This window comes from Cladophialophora immunda, assembly GCF_000835495.1.
Source record: "Cladophialophora immunda strain CBS 83496 unplaced genomic scaffold supercont1.8, whole genome shotgun sequence".
In the NCBI taxonomy this organism is placed as follows: domain Eukaryota; kingdom Fungi; phylum Ascomycota; class Eurotiomycetes; order Chaetothyriales; family Herpotrichiellaceae; genus Cladophialophora; species Cladophialophora immunda.
The window spans coordinates 136,790-155,509 of record NW_015622548.1 but is presented as its reverse complement, the minus strand read 5'-3'; the positions used below and the strand labels follow the sequence as shown (position 1 = coordinate 155,509).

The 18,720-nt window shown below is 52.1% G+C and overlaps 5 protein-coding genes across 6 annotated transcripts; 3 read left to right on the top strand and 2 right to left on the bottom strand.

Moving 5' to 3' along the window:
• Positions 1-1,211: 1,211 nt before the first annotated feature.
• On the bottom strand, positions 1,212-3,610 carry PV07_12129 (uncharacterized protein; the record flags this gene model as incomplete). Its single annotated transcript, XM_016399623.1, has 4 exons — positions 1,212-1,757; positions 1,822-2,123; positions 2,173-2,403; positions 2,476-3,610. 4 exons carry the CDS (start codon positions 3,608-3,610, stop codon positions 1,212-1,214), a joined length of 2,214 nt encoding a protein of 737 aa, XP_016242435.1.
• A 713-nt stretch (positions 3,611-4,323) lies between these two features.
• On the top strand, positions 4,324-6,009 carry PV07_12128 (uncharacterized protein). Its single transcript, XM_016399622.1, has 2 exons — positions 4,324-4,812; positions 4,866-6,009. Exons 1-2 carry the CDS (start codon positions 4,416-4,418, stop codon positions 5,960-5,962), a joined length of 1,494 nt encoding a protein of 497 aa, XP_016242434.1. The 5' UTR covers positions 4,324-4,415; the 3' UTR covers positions 5,963-6,009.
• A 5,308-nt stretch (positions 6,010-11,317) lies between these two features.
• PV07_12127 (uncharacterized protein) lies at positions 11,318-13,585 on the top strand (the record flags this gene model as incomplete). The annotated part of the gene is made up of 8 exons (XM_016399621.1): positions 11,318-11,357; positions 11,438-11,526; positions 11,580-11,891; positions 11,962-12,372; positions 12,429-12,547; positions 12,598-12,914; positions 12,971-13,147; positions 13,201-13,585. 8 exons carry the CDS (start codon positions 11,318-11,320, stop codon positions 13,434-13,436), a joined length of 1,701 nt encoding a protein of 566 aa, XP_016242433.1. The 3' UTR covers positions 13,437-13,585.
• Positions 13,586-15,942: 2,357 nt separating this feature from the next.
• On the top strand, positions 15,943-17,590 carry PV07_12126. Of its 2 annotated transcripts, XM_016399620.1 has the most exons (2): positions 15,943-16,149; positions 16,209-17,590. In XM_016399620.1, exons 1-2 carry the CDS (start codon positions 16,122-16,124, stop codon positions 16,988-16,990), a joined length of 810 nt encoding a protein of 269 aa, XP_016242432.1. In that variant the 5' UTR covers positions 15,943-16,121; the 3' UTR covers positions 16,991-17,590. The 2 variants fall into 2 exon arrangements, with proteins under 2 accessions (XP_016242432.1, XP_016242431.1); XM_016399619.1 differs by having other exon boundaries at positions 15,943-17,590.
• On the bottom strand, positions 16,731-17,717 carry PV07_12125 (uncharacterized protein). The gene is made up of 3 exons (XM_016399618.1): positions 17,453-17,717; positions 17,330-17,388; positions 16,731-17,275 (listed from the first exon to the last, which is right to left on the bottom strand). Exons 1-3 carry the CDS (start codon positions 17,593-17,595, stop codon positions 17,040-17,042), a joined length of 438 nt encoding a protein of 145 aa, XP_016242430.1. The 5' UTR covers positions 17,596-17,717; the 3' UTR covers positions 16,731-17,039.
• Positions 17,718-18,720: the final 1,003 nt, after the last annotated feature.

Below are 18,720 nucleotides of genomic sequence, written 5' to 3'. Positions count from 1 at the left end.
ATCGAAGTGCGGTAGTCACCGATTCGAAGTCCACAAGTTGAGCCATCAATGGCGGTCACGCTGCACATCTCCAGCTGCTGGGTCACTCGTCGATTAATGTCTTCGGGGTCCCAAGCCCTGTGGTAGCCAAGGAGAGTATTAGAATAAAGTTGAGAACGACTTCACGACGGTCGCAGGGCTTAAAAAGGTCACAACGTACTGCTTCTTTCGATCAATGATCAAAGTGCCATCCGGATGGTACCTGACATCCGCGAAGAACTCCGCAATGAACTCGATACCCATATCCTGAGCGGCTTGTTCCATACATGTGCCGGCGAGCCCAAAGACAGGGATTCCCTTGGGAATGCCCCGGAAGACGGCTCTCGCTGCTTCATAATCTCTACAGCAGACGTCGTAGAGCATGCCATGAGGCTTGACATGGTGGAGCGGCACGCCCTCTTGGTCGAGAAATCCTTTCAGCGCCCCAATCTGGTAGATGGTGATTGCCGTGAGTTCCTCATGCGACAACTTCATCTCTCGTCGGCCAAACCCTTGGAGGTCGGGAAATCCAGGGTGTGCACCTATCTTGACACCGTACTCCTTGCATTTCTGCACGGTCTCCATCATTATAAGCGGATCCCTGAGCAACAAGTCAATAAGGACCTTGTCCAGAGGAGAGCACGACACCCACGAGGCATGGAAGCCACACGCGATATTGGCATGGTCGATCAGGGGAAGTAAAACCTCTGAGTCCGGTCCGCAAGTCCAGTTTCCATATCCCTCTCCCAGGTCGACATTGATCATCGCCTTATGCTTGATACGAGACATTGTGTCGGCCACGAGATTGGAGTTTCGCCTGTTAAAGACTGAGCTCACAACTGATAGCGTCCGAAGATATAAAGAGTAATCGTCTGGTCATATGAGCTTGACCGAAATCGAAGCATAGTCCAGGGGTCCCTTTGACCAACCTATTACCGGTTGTTGTAGTGGTGGGAGGCGATGAGAGCCACCGAGAAAAGCTCGGCAATCCGCGGACCGGCGAGCATATAAGACAAACAAATTGGTAATATTGAATACAAAGAGTACATGTGGATCTCTATATGACTTTGAGGATTCTTCCCGATTATGCAAGGTGCGTCGAAATGGGCAAATTGCAAGACAGAAGCCCCGCGGGGAAAGAGTGTGTCTTTATTAGGAAGAGATTTAGTAAATAGGACCCCCCAGTTCATACTCTAGAACAAATTCGTCGGAAAATTGAATGAGCTATCATTGCCGTTTCCCAAAGACACCTCGTGTAGAGACATCTCGGCTTCCACGGAGGGAATAGGTCCATATCGCGTATTTTGATCAACCGTCATGGCATCAACGGGACGCGTGATATCCCACCACATTGAGTATACGTCGAAGTTGGGTGCTGGTAATGCGGTGCTTATTCCATTAACATTGGTACGAAGATTGAAAGCGGGATCTGGATGACTTTGGTGTTGTGTGCGGCCACTCGTATTGGGTGTTTGAATCGATATTTCCGAAACTTCAGGCAGCCCTGAGACTCCAGTCCGATTTGCACCCAATTCCCCCCTCTGGAACTCGGATAGGCTCAAGTGTTGTTGGGAAAGCCGGGCCTGAAAGCTGTCCGTTAATCGAGCCAGAAGCACTCCCCACCGAGCGCTGAGGTGTGTATCGTCAACCACGCAGGTCTCAAGAGCAGCTGCAAGTTGCTTGATGTGGCTGAATGTTGCAGAGACATCGAGAACGTGCTTCATCTCTGATGCGCAAATCTAAATTTCCGTCAGGGTCTATAAAAGCCAAGTCAGATCAACGGGTAAGAGGATGTGCTCATACCTGTAGAAGCACCAGAGCTGCTCCCAGGATTCTTGAGTATGAGCGGACAGGTATATGCTTTACATCGTCATCAGGGAGAAGATCATCGACTACCACGGAGACGATGCTTCGAGCTGCTTTGGCTGTTCGACTTAGGTGCTCTTCGTCTAGGTTGAAATTCTGGCGTTTACCATTATCGGATCGGGGCTCATCGCTCACGGTTTGGCACTTTCGCAGCATCAACGCCTGCAGGCTCAGGCTGAAGATGCACAACTGAATATAGTTAAACTCGATCGATAATATTAGTCTCATTTGTCTGGATACTGGTAGTCATTAGCTCGACGGTCCGGGTGCCTGGAGAGATCAAGTTACATTTTGCATGATTGAATTTGATGACGAACTCTTGTAGCAGCGGTTGAAATGACTGCATGATCGAGATGTATTGGCCATTCCTGATAATCTTCTGGGTATGACGTTGAGACCTGAACAGTGCTTCATCCGCTCTTTTGACCAGTGTCGCCACGCGGACCCAGCACTCGGTCGTATTGTCCAATTGAGCTTCCATACGCAGTGCAGAAGGGGTTGGCGTGCTGATCCTCCAACCTGAGGACCCATGTCAGTACACACCCACAAGTGCAAGACTGGAGGCAAGGAGAGGGTGATAAATGAACGTACTCGGCGGGCCTGTTTGCTGCTGCGTAGCATATATCCAAATCAAATATTGCAGGGACTGCGCTCTCTGACGAGTCGATGGAGCTCTGTATAAACGCTCGCGGTACTCAGAATAGTATGTCGAAGGTCCTTCTTTCCCATCAAAGAATCCAAGTTCCGTGGCAAGCATGGACACGGTGGAAAGCATCGAACGACATAAGTGGCCGGAGCGAGCCAGCCACAGGTGACCTGCCCCTGTCTCATACTCACCGCTCGACATGCTCAAATCTCGAGTGTTTGGTGTTTCTGCAATCACAATGGACGTTGTATCATCATCAATCGGCGGAAAGTGGAGGGCGCTAGGATGCCAGTCCAGCACCAACAAGAGAGCTTCGCAAGTGCCCAAAGTGCGAAACCGGATGGACCGCACCGAATCTTGACCTCGTTTCTGCATACTACTCGACGGATCACTCAGTGAGGTAAACTCGCCAACAAAGTTGTCTTCAAACCAGAAGAGACGCGAAATCATCCCTTGCAAATACCTCCAGAGTCGGTCGTGAATGACGCGGGATCTCGATATCGCTGCTGGCCCAGTCCATTTCCGGTATCGAGAGCCGATCATCAATATCGTTATGGTCAGGATGGGCTCTTCCTCGATGAGGAGGTGATGCTTGCTATGATGTGCATAATACTCTGGGGTGGCCGGAGAAAAGGGTGCCTGGTACGTGTAGAAATGGTCAACCATATCCATTGCTTCTTCAGCCGTAAACAGCCCACCACGTACGAAGCGGAGATTCGACCAGGCTCGCAATGCAGCTTTGGTGTCCGGTGAGACGGTGCTCCCAATGAAGGGGAAAGAAGCAGGTCCGGCTTGTCTCATGCTTGCCTGCCCTTCTGGAGACAGTAACTGTCCCTCGGCGTCATTCGTTTCCGTCCCATCTTCGTCGCAGACTCTCGCAAGTAATGTAAGAGCGTCGTGCCAGGTTCGGGAATGCCCGTTCAGTAGAACTGCCTCAGCGCTTCTGCCTTGAGTTTCATCCAGCGTCTGCCCTTCTAACGGTGGAAATGAAGCGGGGGGAGATCCTGCTTCAGATGTGGACGATGCGGGCTCGTTTTCTCCATGATCATATTCAGTCCGCTGCCTCTTTGCAGGAGGCATGCGAGACTCATGGCCCTGACCCTCGATCGTACTCGCTGGAAATTTTCTGGTCCGAGTTGCAGCAAAGGAACAGTCTCTATTCTCCCTGCGACAGCGTGCACAAGGCCCTTTCTTGGGTTGGTCCACGGATCCCAGTTCGCAACGAACCTTCTTCAGCCTGCAAGGCTCGCATGCCTAGGAACCTTGATCAGCGCACGATTCCCATGTGGACGACAGACTTAGCGAGTCATACCTGATAGACTCGCCTATGCTCACGAGGAGCTGGAGTGGTCAACACCATCGAACCAAGCGAGCCGATTCTCTGCAAACCTGGGAAGCATCCCCCTCGTGTTGATAATTTTGAACCGATGCCCATGCGCTGATATCCGATGTTGTGGCCGACGGCCGTTTTCTGAGGTCGTCCGTACCCACCGTTCTAGGCCTTCCAAGGTTATCGGATGTCATATATATGTTGTCCTGTTACGTCTAGGATTCTACTAGGCGGCGCCCAGAGATAACGGCTTACTGGGCATCATCTCAAATAACAATAGCCGTCGCAACACCACGACTAACCCCCCAGCCTTGCCGGATACTTTCCACGATAAGAGCCTGGGATTTCCGTGGGGACAAACTGCTGAGTGCCTAAGCGAAACCCGGTTGGACCCCCGCGGCGAACTCCCTTTGCGCTGGATACGCACTAAAATCATTAGCACTGTCGAGACTCGAAGTTTGTTGTTCACCACACTGAATCCCCCAGAGGCGTCACTCCCTCCTTTAGTGTCTTCCCGCCAGAGAACAATCACAGAATCGAATCCGGTGACATACCATGGACGCATCATTGAAGGAGCTGACCATTGCTCGTGCACAGAAGGGTTATCGCGATGGCACGTTCAACGCTCGACAAGTAGTCGAATACTACCTGCAGCGGATCAAGACTATCGACCAGGCCAACGATGGACCCAAGTTGAACAGTATATTGGCAATCTCATCAACAGCTATCGAAGACGCGGATGCGTTAGATGCGCATCTCAAATCTACTTCGGAACTGAAAGGACCCCTTCATGGTATCCCCGTGGTCGTTAAAGACCAGGCCAGCACAAAGGGCCTCGCTACGACGTACGGGTCGATTCTCGCCAAAGACTATATACCTGAGCAGGATGCAACTTTGGTCACAAGGTTGAAGGCGGCAGGAGCGATAATTTTGGCGAAGACTACTATGCCAGGTAGGACTAAACACCAGTGATCAGATGATGTATGACTGAAGAATTTCTTGAAGATTTCGCAACGTCCTGGCACTCGACGTCATCCCTATCGGGGACGACGAAGAATCCATATGATACGAAAAGAGATCCTGGAGGCTCAAGCTCTGGCACAGGTGCCGCTATAGCAGCTGACCTTGCTCTCCTAGGCGTGGGCGAGGATACTGGGGGCTCCATTCGAGTACCTTCTTCATTCTGCGGGCTCGTTGGTATTCGGTGTACCCCTGGTATTATCAGCCGAAGTGGTTTGTCGCCTCTCCTGGTTCCTCAAGATACACCAGGGCCTATGTGCCGAACCGTTACAGATGCCGCGTTAATGCTCGATGTAGTTGCCGGCTTCGACGAGCAGGATTCCTATACAGCAGCAGCAGTTATCGCGGGGCCCCCTACTGGAGGAAGTTATGGAGCGAACCTGTCCGTGGACAAGATCAAATCGGCACGAATTGGTGTACTCCGGGGTGTATTTGGACCGGACTCCAGTCCAGATAGCCAATCTGTGAACAAGGTCATTACTACGGCGCTGCAAACGCTCCAAGATAACGGCACGGTCCTCCTTGACGTCGACATCCCGAACTTGACGAAACTCCTCGAGATCACCTTCACATATCATCAGCGCTCTCGATCCGACCTTGATGATTTCTTCAGTCGCCATCCATTCCTCAAAACCAATACTCAGGAGATCTACGAGTCGAAGAAATATCATCCGGCGCTTGATTTGTTCGAGGGTATTGCTACAGGCGTTGGCTCTCCCCAGAAAGATCCCGATTTCACCGCTCGCCTTCTTGCCCGAGAGGAGCTCCAACGGGCCATTACTGTCACTCTAGCTAAGCATAACCTCGATGCACTGGCTTTCCCCGATGTCCAGATCCCGGCTCCATTACTTGAAGATGTACTTTCTCGGAGGTGGCCTGCGGCGGACTTCCCTACAAATACGCTGGTATCGTCACAGTCGCTTTTCCCCTCTATCACTGTCCCCGCTGGCTTGACCCAGGGTCAGAGTGGCTTACCCGTGGGTTTGGAATTGGTCTCTCTGCCATATCGGGAGCAGAAACTGCTGGAATTGGCATACGGAGTGGAGCAACTCGTCCAGGGTCGGAAACCTCCCGTTCTGTGAACGCATGCTGCTGACAGGAGATCCCGGTGTCGAAATATACAAATACCCGATCCTGATCTTTAAAATCCTACAACCCTCTTACCATGAACTCCAACCTGGGCAATTACATTCTTATGATGACTGTAGGACTTTCTCAATCAGCTAGATAATTCCAAAAGTCGCTCGATCTCTTTCATCACCCCAATGCACTTTTCCTCTCGCAGTCGTTGACAAATGACCTGTACGCCTACAGGCGCGCTCCGGAACACGTCTGCGCTGGTAACTATGCACGATTAGACAAGGTGTCATTCCTGGGAGAGTGAGCGGTAGACTTACACAACTCTTTCATCTCTTTATCCCCTAGGTCGTAAGGGAACCTCATAGTTTCGATGCGTGGGTACGGAGTATGGTCCAGCCACTCTCTCTCTGGCGCATCGTCCGTGGTGACGGTGGTCACAGGGATACTTCCGGTCGTGTAGTCCAACATGTTGTATATGGTCGCATATGAATTGCTGATGTACTTTCCATGTGGCGGAGCTGGATGCGCGACAGCGGGGGCCAAGATGGCATCCATTCCATACTCTTGCCACAGAGTAGCATAATCGTAGGCAATCTGGCCCCGCTCCATATGGTTTGCGAACACCTCCTCGGTCGTCAACAACGAGGCCAACGATCCAGTGGCTGTGCGCGGAATGACTGGTTCCCCTGAGGCCTGAATATGCTTCATGACCCCTCGGCCGCCATTCTGCACGTTGGATTTCATCACGCATGCGGTTCCCCGTCGATGCAAAGTCTTCAGTCTTTCGGCCGGCAACTCTACAACCCTGTGGCCACCGACCTCTAGTGCAGAGGTTACCTTTGCCAAAGCTCTCTGCGCATGATTAGCATGATTCTGCGGTATCGTCTCCGATGGTTCTCAGAGTCATTCCTCACCCGCACAGGCTTGGTCGGTGCGACCACTCCATCATCCTGGAGCACCGCAATCACCAGTTTTGAAGTCGGACGACGTGCTTCCCGTACGCTCCAGGCCATCGGGACACAACCAGGATCGACCTTCCATGGCTCGGTTGCCAGTTGTATCTGCATCCACAACTCCAGGCCAGACACGGTTTTTCCAAGTGGTCCAAGCCCAGCATTGACTGATTCGTTGCCATCAACCATCAACCCAAGTCCTCGGCATGACAGCCGACCTTTGGAGCATTTCAAGGCCCACAGACCGCAGAACATGGCCGGGAAGCGAAGACTGCCTCCCCCATCGGTTCCGGAGCCGATTATACTCCCTTTGGATGCGATCAAGGCTCCCTCTCCTCCGGTGGAGCCTCCTACGCTCAAAGTCAGGTTGTATGGATTTCGAATGGCTCCGAAAATGTTGTTGATGCTCTCTACCATCAGGCAAGCTTGGGAACAACCCGTCTTGGCATAAAGGATCCCGCCAGCCGCCAGGACAGCGTCGGCGACGTCCGAGTTCTTCGCGGCAATATTTGGGAGCCAGGAAACCAGTCCGAGAGTGGTTGGTTGCCCGGCAATGTCAAACAAGTCTTTGAGCGAGACGGGGACGCCGTGCAAGGGACCTGTCACGGTTCCAAATTGTTCACGATGCGCGTCCAAGTCTCGAGCCCCCTGTATCGCCAGCTCGGGAAAGAAGCAGGTAAGGCATGCGGTGCATTGATGTGCAATGGCTGCCCGCTTGCAGAAGGCAGTGGTAACTTGTACGGCAGTATATTTCCCGCTGGCTAGTGATGACCGCAGTTGCCCAACATCTCGAATGGACGTTATCTCCAGGTCGATGCCGTCCAGTATGCCACAACGAAGGACTCTCGGATCTTCAGGGGCAAGTTTTCCATCTTCTGCCTCGCTCTTCAAATCCAACGGCAGACGCCACGCTTCGGGGATGGAAGTCTCAAGAATACGCCGGGGATCGGCTACTGCTTGACGCCAATTACTGATGTGGAAAGGAGGCGGCATCGAAGCAGCAGGTTAGCTATAAAAGAAAGTGTTTATGAGTCTTGCGGAGACTGTTTTTGCAGATTCTGGCTGTCTTCGAGCAGCGATGGCATGCATATTTAAGGGTATTCGACAAGGGGAACTAGAATCGCCCCGCGGGCAATTTGTTGTTGGTGAAAGAAATTATCCACCTCTCAGATGTCTGAGAAGGTCTCCAGATCTTTCCACGGTTCGCTCGGCTTCAAGTTGAAGTCGCTAGAGTTTGGAATGGGCTTTTCCTGGAGATGCATCCGCGACCTTGGTTGCAATGGCTGTCTGTGCTTTACGGGCCCAGTTACAGGCGCATGTACACGTCAGTACCACTCCCCAGAACATGGACCAAAGGATTCACCGGAGTTTGTTTGTTCTCCTGCGTTTTGTTGAGAGGATGAAGCGGACGAAATGTTTCAAGTTTTAACTTTTTAAGTCTGGATTTTTGAAATCGTTAACCCCAATACCTCGTAATCCTTGTACTTGTATGAATTTGGAAAAAGACTCAGAGGCCTCCTTCGCAGTAGTCAACAAATATACTGGGCACCCTATTTCAGAGGTCGTTGCAGTTGCTCCTCATAGTGCTTTTGGCTTTTGGGTCTCTTCAAACTCAACAGTCTCGACAACCTGCCCCTGTTCAATAGCCTTGCCATGGAGCGCAGCGTTCTCGATCTGGGTGATCCTGGCCCCAATACCAGTGCCGATATAGCTTCTGCTCCTCCAGGCGGGCACTTTTGCGTGGAAAAGTTCGTCGAGCTCCTCCAAGCTTCTGCCTCTCATCTCTGGGACTACAAGATAGACAAAAGCCATCGTCAAGATGGAACATGCGCCGTAGACCATACCAATTTTGGACCCAAGATTTCCCGGACTCCCCTGGACATAAGGATTGACGTAGGTGATCAACACGCTGCTCGAGAAACCGATCATGGTGGCAAGAGCAATGGTACGCTCTCGAAGCTGAGTGGTGCCCACTTCCGCTGCGGCGCTCGTCAGCTCACGAAGGCAGCATTCTTTAGAAGCGAGGTGACTTACCTGTCACGGTCCACATAACTGATCCCCAACAGGCGACGGAAACGAATTCCTGTGTCAAGTTCAGCGCCCGTTGTTCGCCTGAGGTCGGGAGAACTGCTGCTGTACTCACATAAAGCATGATGGCTGTCACGCATCCCTGCGCAGTTGCTCCTTTCACACCTCGGGACTGCCATGATGCAAGACCACTAACCGTCCACATGAGGGCAGTCATCAAGAAAGCACCACCGATCAAGAGTGGACGCCGACCTATTCTATCGCTCAGAACAAAGGCGACCAGGGTTCCGGCAAAACCACAGCATATACTGGCCAGCTGGATAGTGAGAGGATCTTGTACACCGATCTGTTCCAGAAAGATAACAAGGTAAGTCATCATGAACGAGTTTCCTTGAGCCTGTTGTAAGACCTGGACGCCGACTGCAACCAAGGTGCGTCGGCCGTTCGTCCCCTTGAAACAGTCAATGTAACTCGTTGCTTGATGAGCCTCTTTCTCTTGATGCATAGCCTGGTCAAGCAAATCCAGTTCCTCAGTGACTTGCTCATCGGTCAGCGTGCCATGGCGCACATAGGCCAAAGCTTTCCATGCCTCGTCTCTTCTGCCCTTGGAAAGAAGCCAACGGGGAGATTCGGGAATGAACCAGACCGCGCAGAGGAGCAGACAGGGAAGTACGAACTGCACAACGATTACTGCGATTCTGATGTTAGCTTCTTTGTCAAAGGGCGGATTTACTGCAGGAACTCGCCTGTTAAGTACTCCCACCTGCCACTCAAATGCTTTGACGAACCAACAACCACGCCTGAAGCGATAATTGCGCCGAGGAACAGCCAGCTTTGGTAGAAGTTGATGAGGTTGCCTCGAATCGATGGAGGTGCAAGTTCAGCCATGTACATTGGAATGCAGTTGGCCTCGATACCTAGCACGAGTCAGTAACACATCCATGTCACAAGTCAGGATCTTATGACTTACCCATGGAGACACCGTTGACCATTCTTCCGACCATGAGACCCCAGTAGTTGCGTACCGAGCTTTGGATTACCATCCCCACAAGGGCAATGATGCACAGAACGACGATGGTCTTTCTCCTCCCCAGCTTGTTGGCGAGCAGTCCCGCAATGCCGCAACCAAGGATCCAGCTGGCGACTGGTGTACCGCTCGCAGCGGACAACCAGGACGATGGAAGAGTCCTTGGCTCGCCTGGACCATTCTTACGTCCATAAGCTGCCACAAAACTCGGAAGACCAATGATTCCACCCCACCAGGTATTGTCGTAGCCAAAGTTCTGTACCAGCGTGAACTGTCAGCGAGCCATTACGGCGACATCACCTAGAAAGGTCATTGCCCAGCGCTCGCACGTACCATAGCACCAATCTGGAGATCAATAGTCAGCGGTAACATCTCATGAAGTAAGATGCCTCACTCACCGAGCAGAAGAGAAAGATGCGTAGCAGCCGTGGCGTCACTACGGAGCTTTTTATCAACTTCATCTTGAATTTGTAGTTGAGTGATCAATGACACAATGTGCAAGCCCAGAATGAAGCCAGTGTTGCCGGTTCTTTAGGATACAGAGTTGGAGTTGTTGAGATCCTCGGGCGTGCAAGTGCAGGCCGTCGACGGCATTTGATACCATCACAGAAGGCATCAACCTCTCTTTCTTGAAGCCAAAGGTGTACGGAGTACCTCCCATGAGTATAGGTTTGATAAGACGGTCTGGCTCGCTAGGCTGCAGGTCGCCCCGCGGGCAACTCTAGTCAGCTTTAGTCCGATATTTTCTGTGCTCTTATGCGGGTCTGGAGATTTCGTGATGAAGGTGGATACTTGTCACACCCTTGACGAGAGTTGCTTTGCTTGGGTTGGGGGTGTGGAGAGCTCGGAAGGCTTGAAAGTGCCTTACTCCGGCTTTGGCTTCAGTTGCTCTCTGTTCCCTCCTTTCCGACGACAGCTTTTGCACTAAAGCCCCCCGCGGGCGACTTTCTTCGCCTTCACATCTCAGCGACTTCGACTGTTCGAGACCACCTCTGTGGTTCAGATGCGCAGGGCACACGACATCGCATAAGCATCCACACCCAAGATACCACCAGCACGGTATTGTCTTCCCAAGTCGGACAGAATACAGCTCGCGTAGGTAAGACCTCAAAAGATCAAGCGACTGCCTATTCTAATGTGAGCTAGGCTTTGTTGGTGAGGCTGCCTCGTCGTCCATCATCTATTGAAGTGAGACCAGCCTCGCCCAGATCAAGTATGACTCGACGAATAACAAGGAGCTATTGCCAGGAACCATTGACCTCACAGTAGTGGCAGTCTGCGCTACATGGCTGGCCGAGCCCCGCGGGGAAATACTAGTCCACCAGCCCAGGCCCAAGGGCAGACCAGTGATGCCAGCCATCGACGTTACAGATCCAAGAAGCAACGTCCGTAAGGGATCTCCTCTATCACCTTACCTGCAGATATGCTCTCCGAGTTAGTTATCAATGACTGATCCGGTTCCTTTGCAGCTGTGACGGATGTCGGCGCCGCCGGGTCGGATGTTTCCAAGAACAAGGTCAGACTGCCTGCACATTGTGTCGCCACCGAGGCGTACAGTGTACCTTCGAATCAGCCCCACCAGTGAAGAAGAAGCGAGCACCTACACCCCAGGACAAGAGCCCTGCCGTGACAGCCGCCCGGCCTAGCCATGAAGAGGTTACACATGCTAGGGATCCGCTCCACGTATTCGACATTCCTTGGACTCACTCTCCGTCAACGTCAAGCGATGCCACAGCATCAAAGTCTCTACCAAACTATAGAACGTACGTGCCGGGCCGGACAGTTCTGTACGCAGGATTCAGTAGCGATCAAGATGTCAATTTGCTACGGCATTTGCCCTTCGACGAGACTCAATCCTTCGGCACCGACAACTGGCGTGTGTGGAAGGCTTTTCCCCACGAGACTGCCCCTGCCTATTTCACGGTTCGTGCTACCCGGCCAGCCGTTGTCGTTGAAGTGCTCGTGGCTTTTGGAAAACTGATCTCCATTTCAGTCCTATCCAGATTTCCTTCTCGACTGTCGCGGTGGAATCTACGACCTTGAGAGCGTGGAGCGAATGGTCCGCCCACACCAAGCTTCACTGATGGACCTGTACTATTCGTATGTGCATCCTCAATACCCTATCCTGGAGAGCCGGGAAACTCTGGAAAGAGCAATCAAGGCCCGCTCGGTTCCGTCTTCACTCCTTGCTGGCATATACGTCGCAGCCACATCATTTCTCGACTGTCCCCCCGAGTTTTCTGTCCCACTCGAGGACATGTACACCTTCATCTTCAGATCGGTGACTTTTGAAGGGAGGACCCCTTCATTACGGACGATCCAGGCCATCCTCCTTTACATGCAATTACCACCGCTGAGGGTTCGGGAGCCCAATCATCCTGGATTTTGGGCGTTAACAAGCCAGGTAAGCAGATCATTTCTTCAGTCTGTAATAGTTCTGAAAATCCTCACGCTTGCAAGGCTGTGGCTCTCGCGCAAGACATTGGTCTACACGTCGACCCCGGGAATTGGAACATATCTCCATCCGAGCGTAAAATACGCCGGGTGTTGTGGTGGGCTACGTATATGCAGGACAAATGGTTGGCTACCAACCGGAACGGGTTTCTCATCTCGCTAACCATATTAACAGGCTCGCACATTGGCTCGGGATGCCCAGCCATATCAAAAACGACCAATTCAATGTTGAACCGCTCAATATGGACGATTTCAGCGAACAGTTGCAGATTGAGCCTGCTTTAAGCCCATCCGTCGAAGGGTTTGTGGAACTGACCTACTTGACCACCATTTTATCAAATGTTCTCGATAGCCTCTACACAGTAAGGCGTGGACCAGGCGCCATGACACCAGCAGAAGTACTTTCGCATGCAGGGAATTGCCAATCTCAACTACGTGAATGGCAGTCGCAGCATCATGCTCTTCTGACACGGCCGAACAAAGTTATCACTGGTATGTTTGACAATTTCAGACAATCCTATTTCAATACTGACCCACTGTTTGACTAGACTACGTTCTTTTGCTGGCTTATTATGGCATCGTTATCTCCATACAGCGAGCTCTGTTCTCATGCGTAGGAGGGACCTCGTACTACGACATCCAACGGGAAGGTCTGCTCTTCCACCAACTATTTGCAGTCTTCGAAGAACTCCTTAAGCAAGAATTCGAGGGTCTTTGGCTCAGTTGTAAGTGCACCATCCTTGCGTGGGGACTATAACTAAAGACTATGTGGGCGTAGATTGTAAGCCAAACATTGCTATACTGGGTACTTTTATGATCACGGCTCTTCTTTCCAGCACGGATGATGAGGTCTATCTCGCCCGCCGATCAGCTTTGGACGAGTATCGCGGCTTACTTGATCTAATGGCGGAGAGGTTGGATTTTGCGGCACTCCCTCGTCTGCGCCTCAATCTCCTCGTGGAACGCTTCTCCAGCAGTGACTCTGGAATAGATCCTGCATTGAGGCAGAATTGATCTTGTTCTAAGGCCTATGAAAGTGTCGGTTATATGATAATCGTATGCTGTTGGGTAAAAAGAGCTACTAGATATCCTAGCAACGGAAAATAACACGCAACACAGGGCAGAGTTTTCCATGCTGACAGACGATCCATCCATTGTCTCCCATTACCTCACGGCGTTCTGGTAGTAAAGCAAAGTCCGGTGCAGCTCTTATCAGCGCGCACTTAGTAACACATGTAAATGACAAACAAGTTGAGTGGATCTGTTCAGGGACTATGTAGGTAGGCGATAGACGCTGACCGGCCTCGGGCGACGCTTCGACTATCTATGCACTACCAGCATTTGATCGCCCCGCGGCCGACGTGCAGCAAGCATGAACAGCATCGAAGCGGGCGGACTAATACAGTGGTACTCAAATAACTGTACGTACCGTGATGGCCTGATGTGGCTTTCCGGAGTAGAATCTCAAGACCCCAGGATAGGCCTAGAGTATCTGTTTTTAAATCTGTTGTATCCTTTCCCATCTCTTTTCTTTCGTTAGTCTCGCGGGCAACGGTGCCAAACCTATACCATCCTGTCTCCAACCATGGGCATTACCACTACCATTACGCAGGTCCAAGCCTTGACACAGTATCCGTAAGTGAGTGTTTCTTTGATACGGTCTGGTACTCACGAATGGCAATAGTTGTCCGCTGCTGGAGGAACGGTTCTCGGTCTTGAAGCAGTCGATCGTCAAATCACAGGACAGGAAGCAGGTTATCGATTCCTATCATCGTCTCACCTCGGCTCTAGAGGTGGAAGCCGAGCGAATATGCAAGCAAGGCCCGAAAGCGATTCCCGAGATCGACTTTGCAACGGTTGAGGAGAACGGTGGTCGACTGCCAGAAGGCCTGAGTGAGACGGTACGCCGGACGGGATGTGTCATCATCCGGAATGTCGTCTCCAAGCAGCAAGCCACCGCTTGGGAGCAGGAATTGAAGAGTTACGTGAAAAGGCACCCTGGAATAGGAGGGTTTCCCACGCACGACCCCCAAACCTTCAGCTTGTTCTGGACGCCGCCGCAAATGCAGATCCGGAGTCACCCCAAAGTCCTCCAAGCGATGGACGCGGTCAGTCAACTGTGGCACTTGACCCGAGACGACACCTTGTTCGACATGTCGAGTCAAGTTGTGTATGCCGACAGGTTTCGCATCCGACATCCTTCCAAAGGTGTGCTAAACTCCTCCTTGGCTGCATAGCCACCCCCCACTCACCGTCAAGCAGACTCTGAGTTCACCCTCAATGCTCACCAGGATACTGGCTCTATCGAACGATGGGAGGACCCCACGTATCGCTCTTGCTACGAGCCGATCTTCAGAGGCCGTTGGGAGGAATATGACCCATGGAACGCCGACCATCGTGCGGAAGCAAAAAGTGATTTGTATCAAACAGGAAGTAAGAGCCCAGTATACACTCCCAGCAGCCCTGAAATTGTGAAGGTTCAAGGGCTAACGATTGGGCGCCGTACTGAACAGCTTCGTGCTCGGTATTCCGATCGCTGCAAGGTTGGCTCAGTATGTCTCATACCAATACCGGCGAAGGGACATTACGACTTCTGCCCGAGCTCAAACTTTCGACGGCGTACCAATTGCTGCGACCGTATTTCATCCTCGACGAGACGTTCGACGACGTAACACCGTTGTTTCCGGGCGCAACGCCGGGAGCGACGCAGTTTCTGCCCACGCGGGAACTGCATCCGCATTTGCTGATGGAAAAGAGTATGGTGGGCATTCCGCCGGTGAGGCCAGGTGACTATGTCTTCTGGCACTGCGACCTCGTGCACGAGGTGGACAAGTTCCACCCCGGCACGCGCGACTCATCGGTCTGCTACAACGGCTGCGTGCCACTCTGTCCGTACAACCTGGAGAGCCTCGTGAGCATGCGACAGAGCTTCCTTGACGTCCTGCCACCAAAAGACCACACCAACTACCCGCACAACGAGCTGGAGCGCGACCACGCCGACCACGGTGCCCGACGCGAGAATATTCTGTCACTGCCGGGGCTGCGCGCCATTGGCCTGGAACCGTTCGACGCGGATGAGGAGGGGTTGTCATCGGGAGAGCGACGGATGCGTCAGCTGGCGAACGAGAGGTTAGGGTTCAGCCAAACCTCAAGTGGCTTTGCCGAGTGATACTCGTTGGTACATAGAACTAGAGTCACAAAGAACCACTCAACGCCAACAGAGAGATCTGAAAACTCGCTCAGGTCGTTCGTTTGAATTTGTCCATCGTGAGAAGCACGACGGCCGCTGGATTCTCATGTGAAGTTTCATACATTATAACCTACTTGTAGGTACATAGATGAGTTCTACTAAGTTGCCAGTCGGTGTTAAAAACACGTCTGTTGGTAGCTCTATCAAGCCTAGTCAATTTTAGCGTGTCTGCGATGCTATTAGGGGAAGGTAAAGCACAGCTTGGCTGGCGGACGAGGAACACGAGTTAAAGCGGCCGAATCTTGGCACAATGTCGACTGCGCGCCCGAGCTTTTTCATTCTCAATGCGTGCATCAATGAAAGCGATGCTCTGTGACCTGTAAACAAGTATAACCCTTGATCTTGTCATCGCATTTACTGCGCCCGAGTCAAGCACAACTTCTCCCTCAATCCCACTGGGCGCTGTATAAGGTGTACTTTGGATCCACGAATCGACCAGCGCCGAAAAAATGGCTGCGCAGCCTACCGGCCCATCTTGTATGAGAGCTCTCTGTCCGTCCGTTTGATGTCTGTTTTCAAGACTGACAGCGTCTCAGTTGCCTGCCTGCGATACCTACAAATAAAGGCAATCTTCTCAAATTACCCGAGAACGGCACCTACGAGATCGAGCTGGATACACTGCCCTCACCTCACCAACCGCGCGATCCGAGCTCCGTCAAGATGCGACCGCTCGTTCTCCACCACGACAGCACGTCAAGATTGGCTGACACCCAAACGGCCGGAAGTGAGAAAGTCTCATGTAGGACGTCCTCGAATGCCCACGGGTGGTTCCATGCGTGGCACGACCGTTGTCTGGGGTGATTACGGCCTGCGGATGAAGGACCACGATCGACGCGTCTCGGCGAAACAGCTCAAGAATGCCGAGGAAACCATCAATAGAAGACTGCGGGGCGAACGCTTCAGGTTGTACAAGAGAGTTAGCGCAAATATCGGCGTCTACACGAAAGGCAGCGACGTGCGGATGGGGAAAGGCAAGGGGAAATTCGACTACTGGGCCGCGCGTATCCCAGTCAGCAGGGTAGTGTTCGAGATCAAGAGCAACCTCCATGAGCAGGTGGTAAGAGATGCTTTTAGATTGGCAGGAAACAAACTACCTGGGTTATGGGAGTTTGTCAAGAAGGGAGACCCGCCAATGGTTGGCATCACAAAACTTGGCAATGGAGTGACGCTGGAGAAGCTCAAAGAGGCCCGAAGAGAGGTGGAACCCAAGGACAAGAAAAGCCCACAACCCATCATATCCTCTGCGATGGAAGTGCCGCCTCAGACGATCGCGACTGAATTAGATCCTCCGCCGACGACTGTTCACGTTTCACCCTGAGCCATCGGACGAGGAGATATCCAGGGACACACTCGAAAACTCTCGACCTCTATGCCCCGATCCCACTTCCTCCCCCGTATCTTTGCTGCGGCCTGGTGTCCTTCTGTCCCTCGGCCTGATCTTGTGTTCCTCCATAGCCACCTTCCTGGCCGGCTTGGCCGTCCTGCGCCGCTGTCTTGCCACCCATTCCGGACTCTAAGATATTCTGACCATATCTTATGTTGTCAGCTGTCTGCCTCCCCCGATCTTCGGACACGAAGAGGCTTTCTGAGATATTGGGGCCGCCTAAGGAACATGGTCAGTTGCAGAGAGGAGAGGGACAAGATGTCAATGGCGTACCGCCCAATTGACCTCTTTGCTTCGAGGTGGGAACAGTCTCGGTCTTGATGGACTCATATCTGCGGACGACGACTATCAGCTGGCGCTCGGAGACTGACATGAGAGAGAGCAATAACCACATACTGGGGGGTCTCGCCTCCCGGAACTGTATCCATAGTTTTATCTTGGCCCTGGTTGCCATCCATCTTGAATACCTTGAACGAATCGTACCAGTCGCAAGTCAAGACTTGATCAATGGTTTGAGTGACGGTGTTGAAAAGATCCATTTAAAACATCAGACAACAATATTGGGCCACATGTTAGCAGCCCATCTATTTGCTTGTTGAGTGAGGGTTGCTGAGCTGTTCCTTTGGCGCCTTCGCTCCACTCCATGTTGAGAATGAGCGCCCGGTTTGACGTCACGGGGATGCATATTGAGATCAGATCGAGCAAGAGCCTCCGATGAGTGACGACGGTAACGCTGGAAATGTGCCAGCAGCGGCTTATGTAACGTCATGCCCGCCATTTCCACGTGACTGGTACCTATCCCTGGCGTGCCCTGGGTATCCTTTAGACGAACCTCCTCGCCTTTGCCAGCAAGTCTCATGTTCACAGGAAGCATTGTGGCCCAGCTCGTCCAGAGACTCTACCATTTTGTTCTTGAAAAATTGAATGCTACGCGTTCGTCTTGAAACCACAAGATTGTTGATGCCGTAGTTGGCAACCTGGGCCGAATGCTTGGCCCTATAGCGGACTATGCAATAATGTCGAGGAGCCCTCCATTCAGTGATATAATCCTCTCTCACTGACTTCACCCTATGTGTTCTACGCTGTATGTGGATGCAGTGTTGTGTACTCGTACAACGAGTGTGGAAAGTACTGCAGGGCGGATTGGTCTTTTACTCACACAGTGGGCACCGCGCATATTGTAAGCATCTATCCATCCAAGCAGTTCCGTCGCAAGCTACTCCTGCTGATTGCTCGATAATGGCGAGGTTCCAGGACCACAGCCTCGTGTGGGACGCCTTAGGCATTGGTGCTCCACCATAGCTGGACTAATGCCGATGCGACTAGTTTCCCGATGTAAATGACGTGACGGATACGGGTATTCGGTATTTTGAGGCCTCCCTGTCAATAATCTTGACCGTTGAACATCTGTTTTGCGCGTACACGAAATATGAACTCGGTACCCACATGTCTATCCTGTTCAGTGCTTTCAGACGCCTAAGCGGCTACTCAGGATCCAGATACCACCTGTCGACAGCTAGACTTTAGTCCTAGCTTCTGGATCTACAACCAAACGTAGATCCCAGCTTGGCTCTGAGCCCCATGGCCTGGTCTGCGATTCAGCCCCCAGCAAGCTACCTATGTAGCACATCAGACTCGTCTTTGTGGTTTCAACTTCTTCTGGG

What these genes read in the sequence shown, in the direction of transcription:
- PV07_12128 (XM_016399622.1), top strand. Translation starts at nt 4,416, where the DNA reads ATGGACGCATCATTGAAGGAGCTGACCATTGCTCGTGCACAGAAGGGT. An exon ending in GGCGAAGACTACTATGCCAG is followed by an intron (nt 4,813 to 4,865) that starts GTAGGACTAAAC and finishes AATTTCTTGAAG; the next exon opens with ATTTCGCAACGTCCTGGCAC.
- PV07_12125 (XM_016399618.1), bottom strand. Translation starts at nt 17,595, where the DNA reads ATGGATCTTTTCAACACCGTCACTCAAACCATTGATCAAGTCTTGACT. An exon ending in CCGGGAGGCGAGACCCCCCA is followed by an intron (nt 17,389 to 17,452) that starts GTATGTGGTTAT and finishes CGTCGTCCGCAG; the next exon opens with ATATGAGTCCATCAAGACCG. An exon ending in GCAAAGAGGTCAATTGGGCG is followed by an intron (nt 17,276 to 17,329) that starts GTACGCCATTGA and finishes CATGTTCCTTAG; the next exon opens with GCGGCCCCAATATCTCAGAA.
- PV07_12126 (XM_016399619.1), top strand. Translation starts at nt 16,178, where the DNA reads ATGTCTGTTTTCAAGACTGACAGCGTCTCAGTTGCCTGCCTGCGATAC.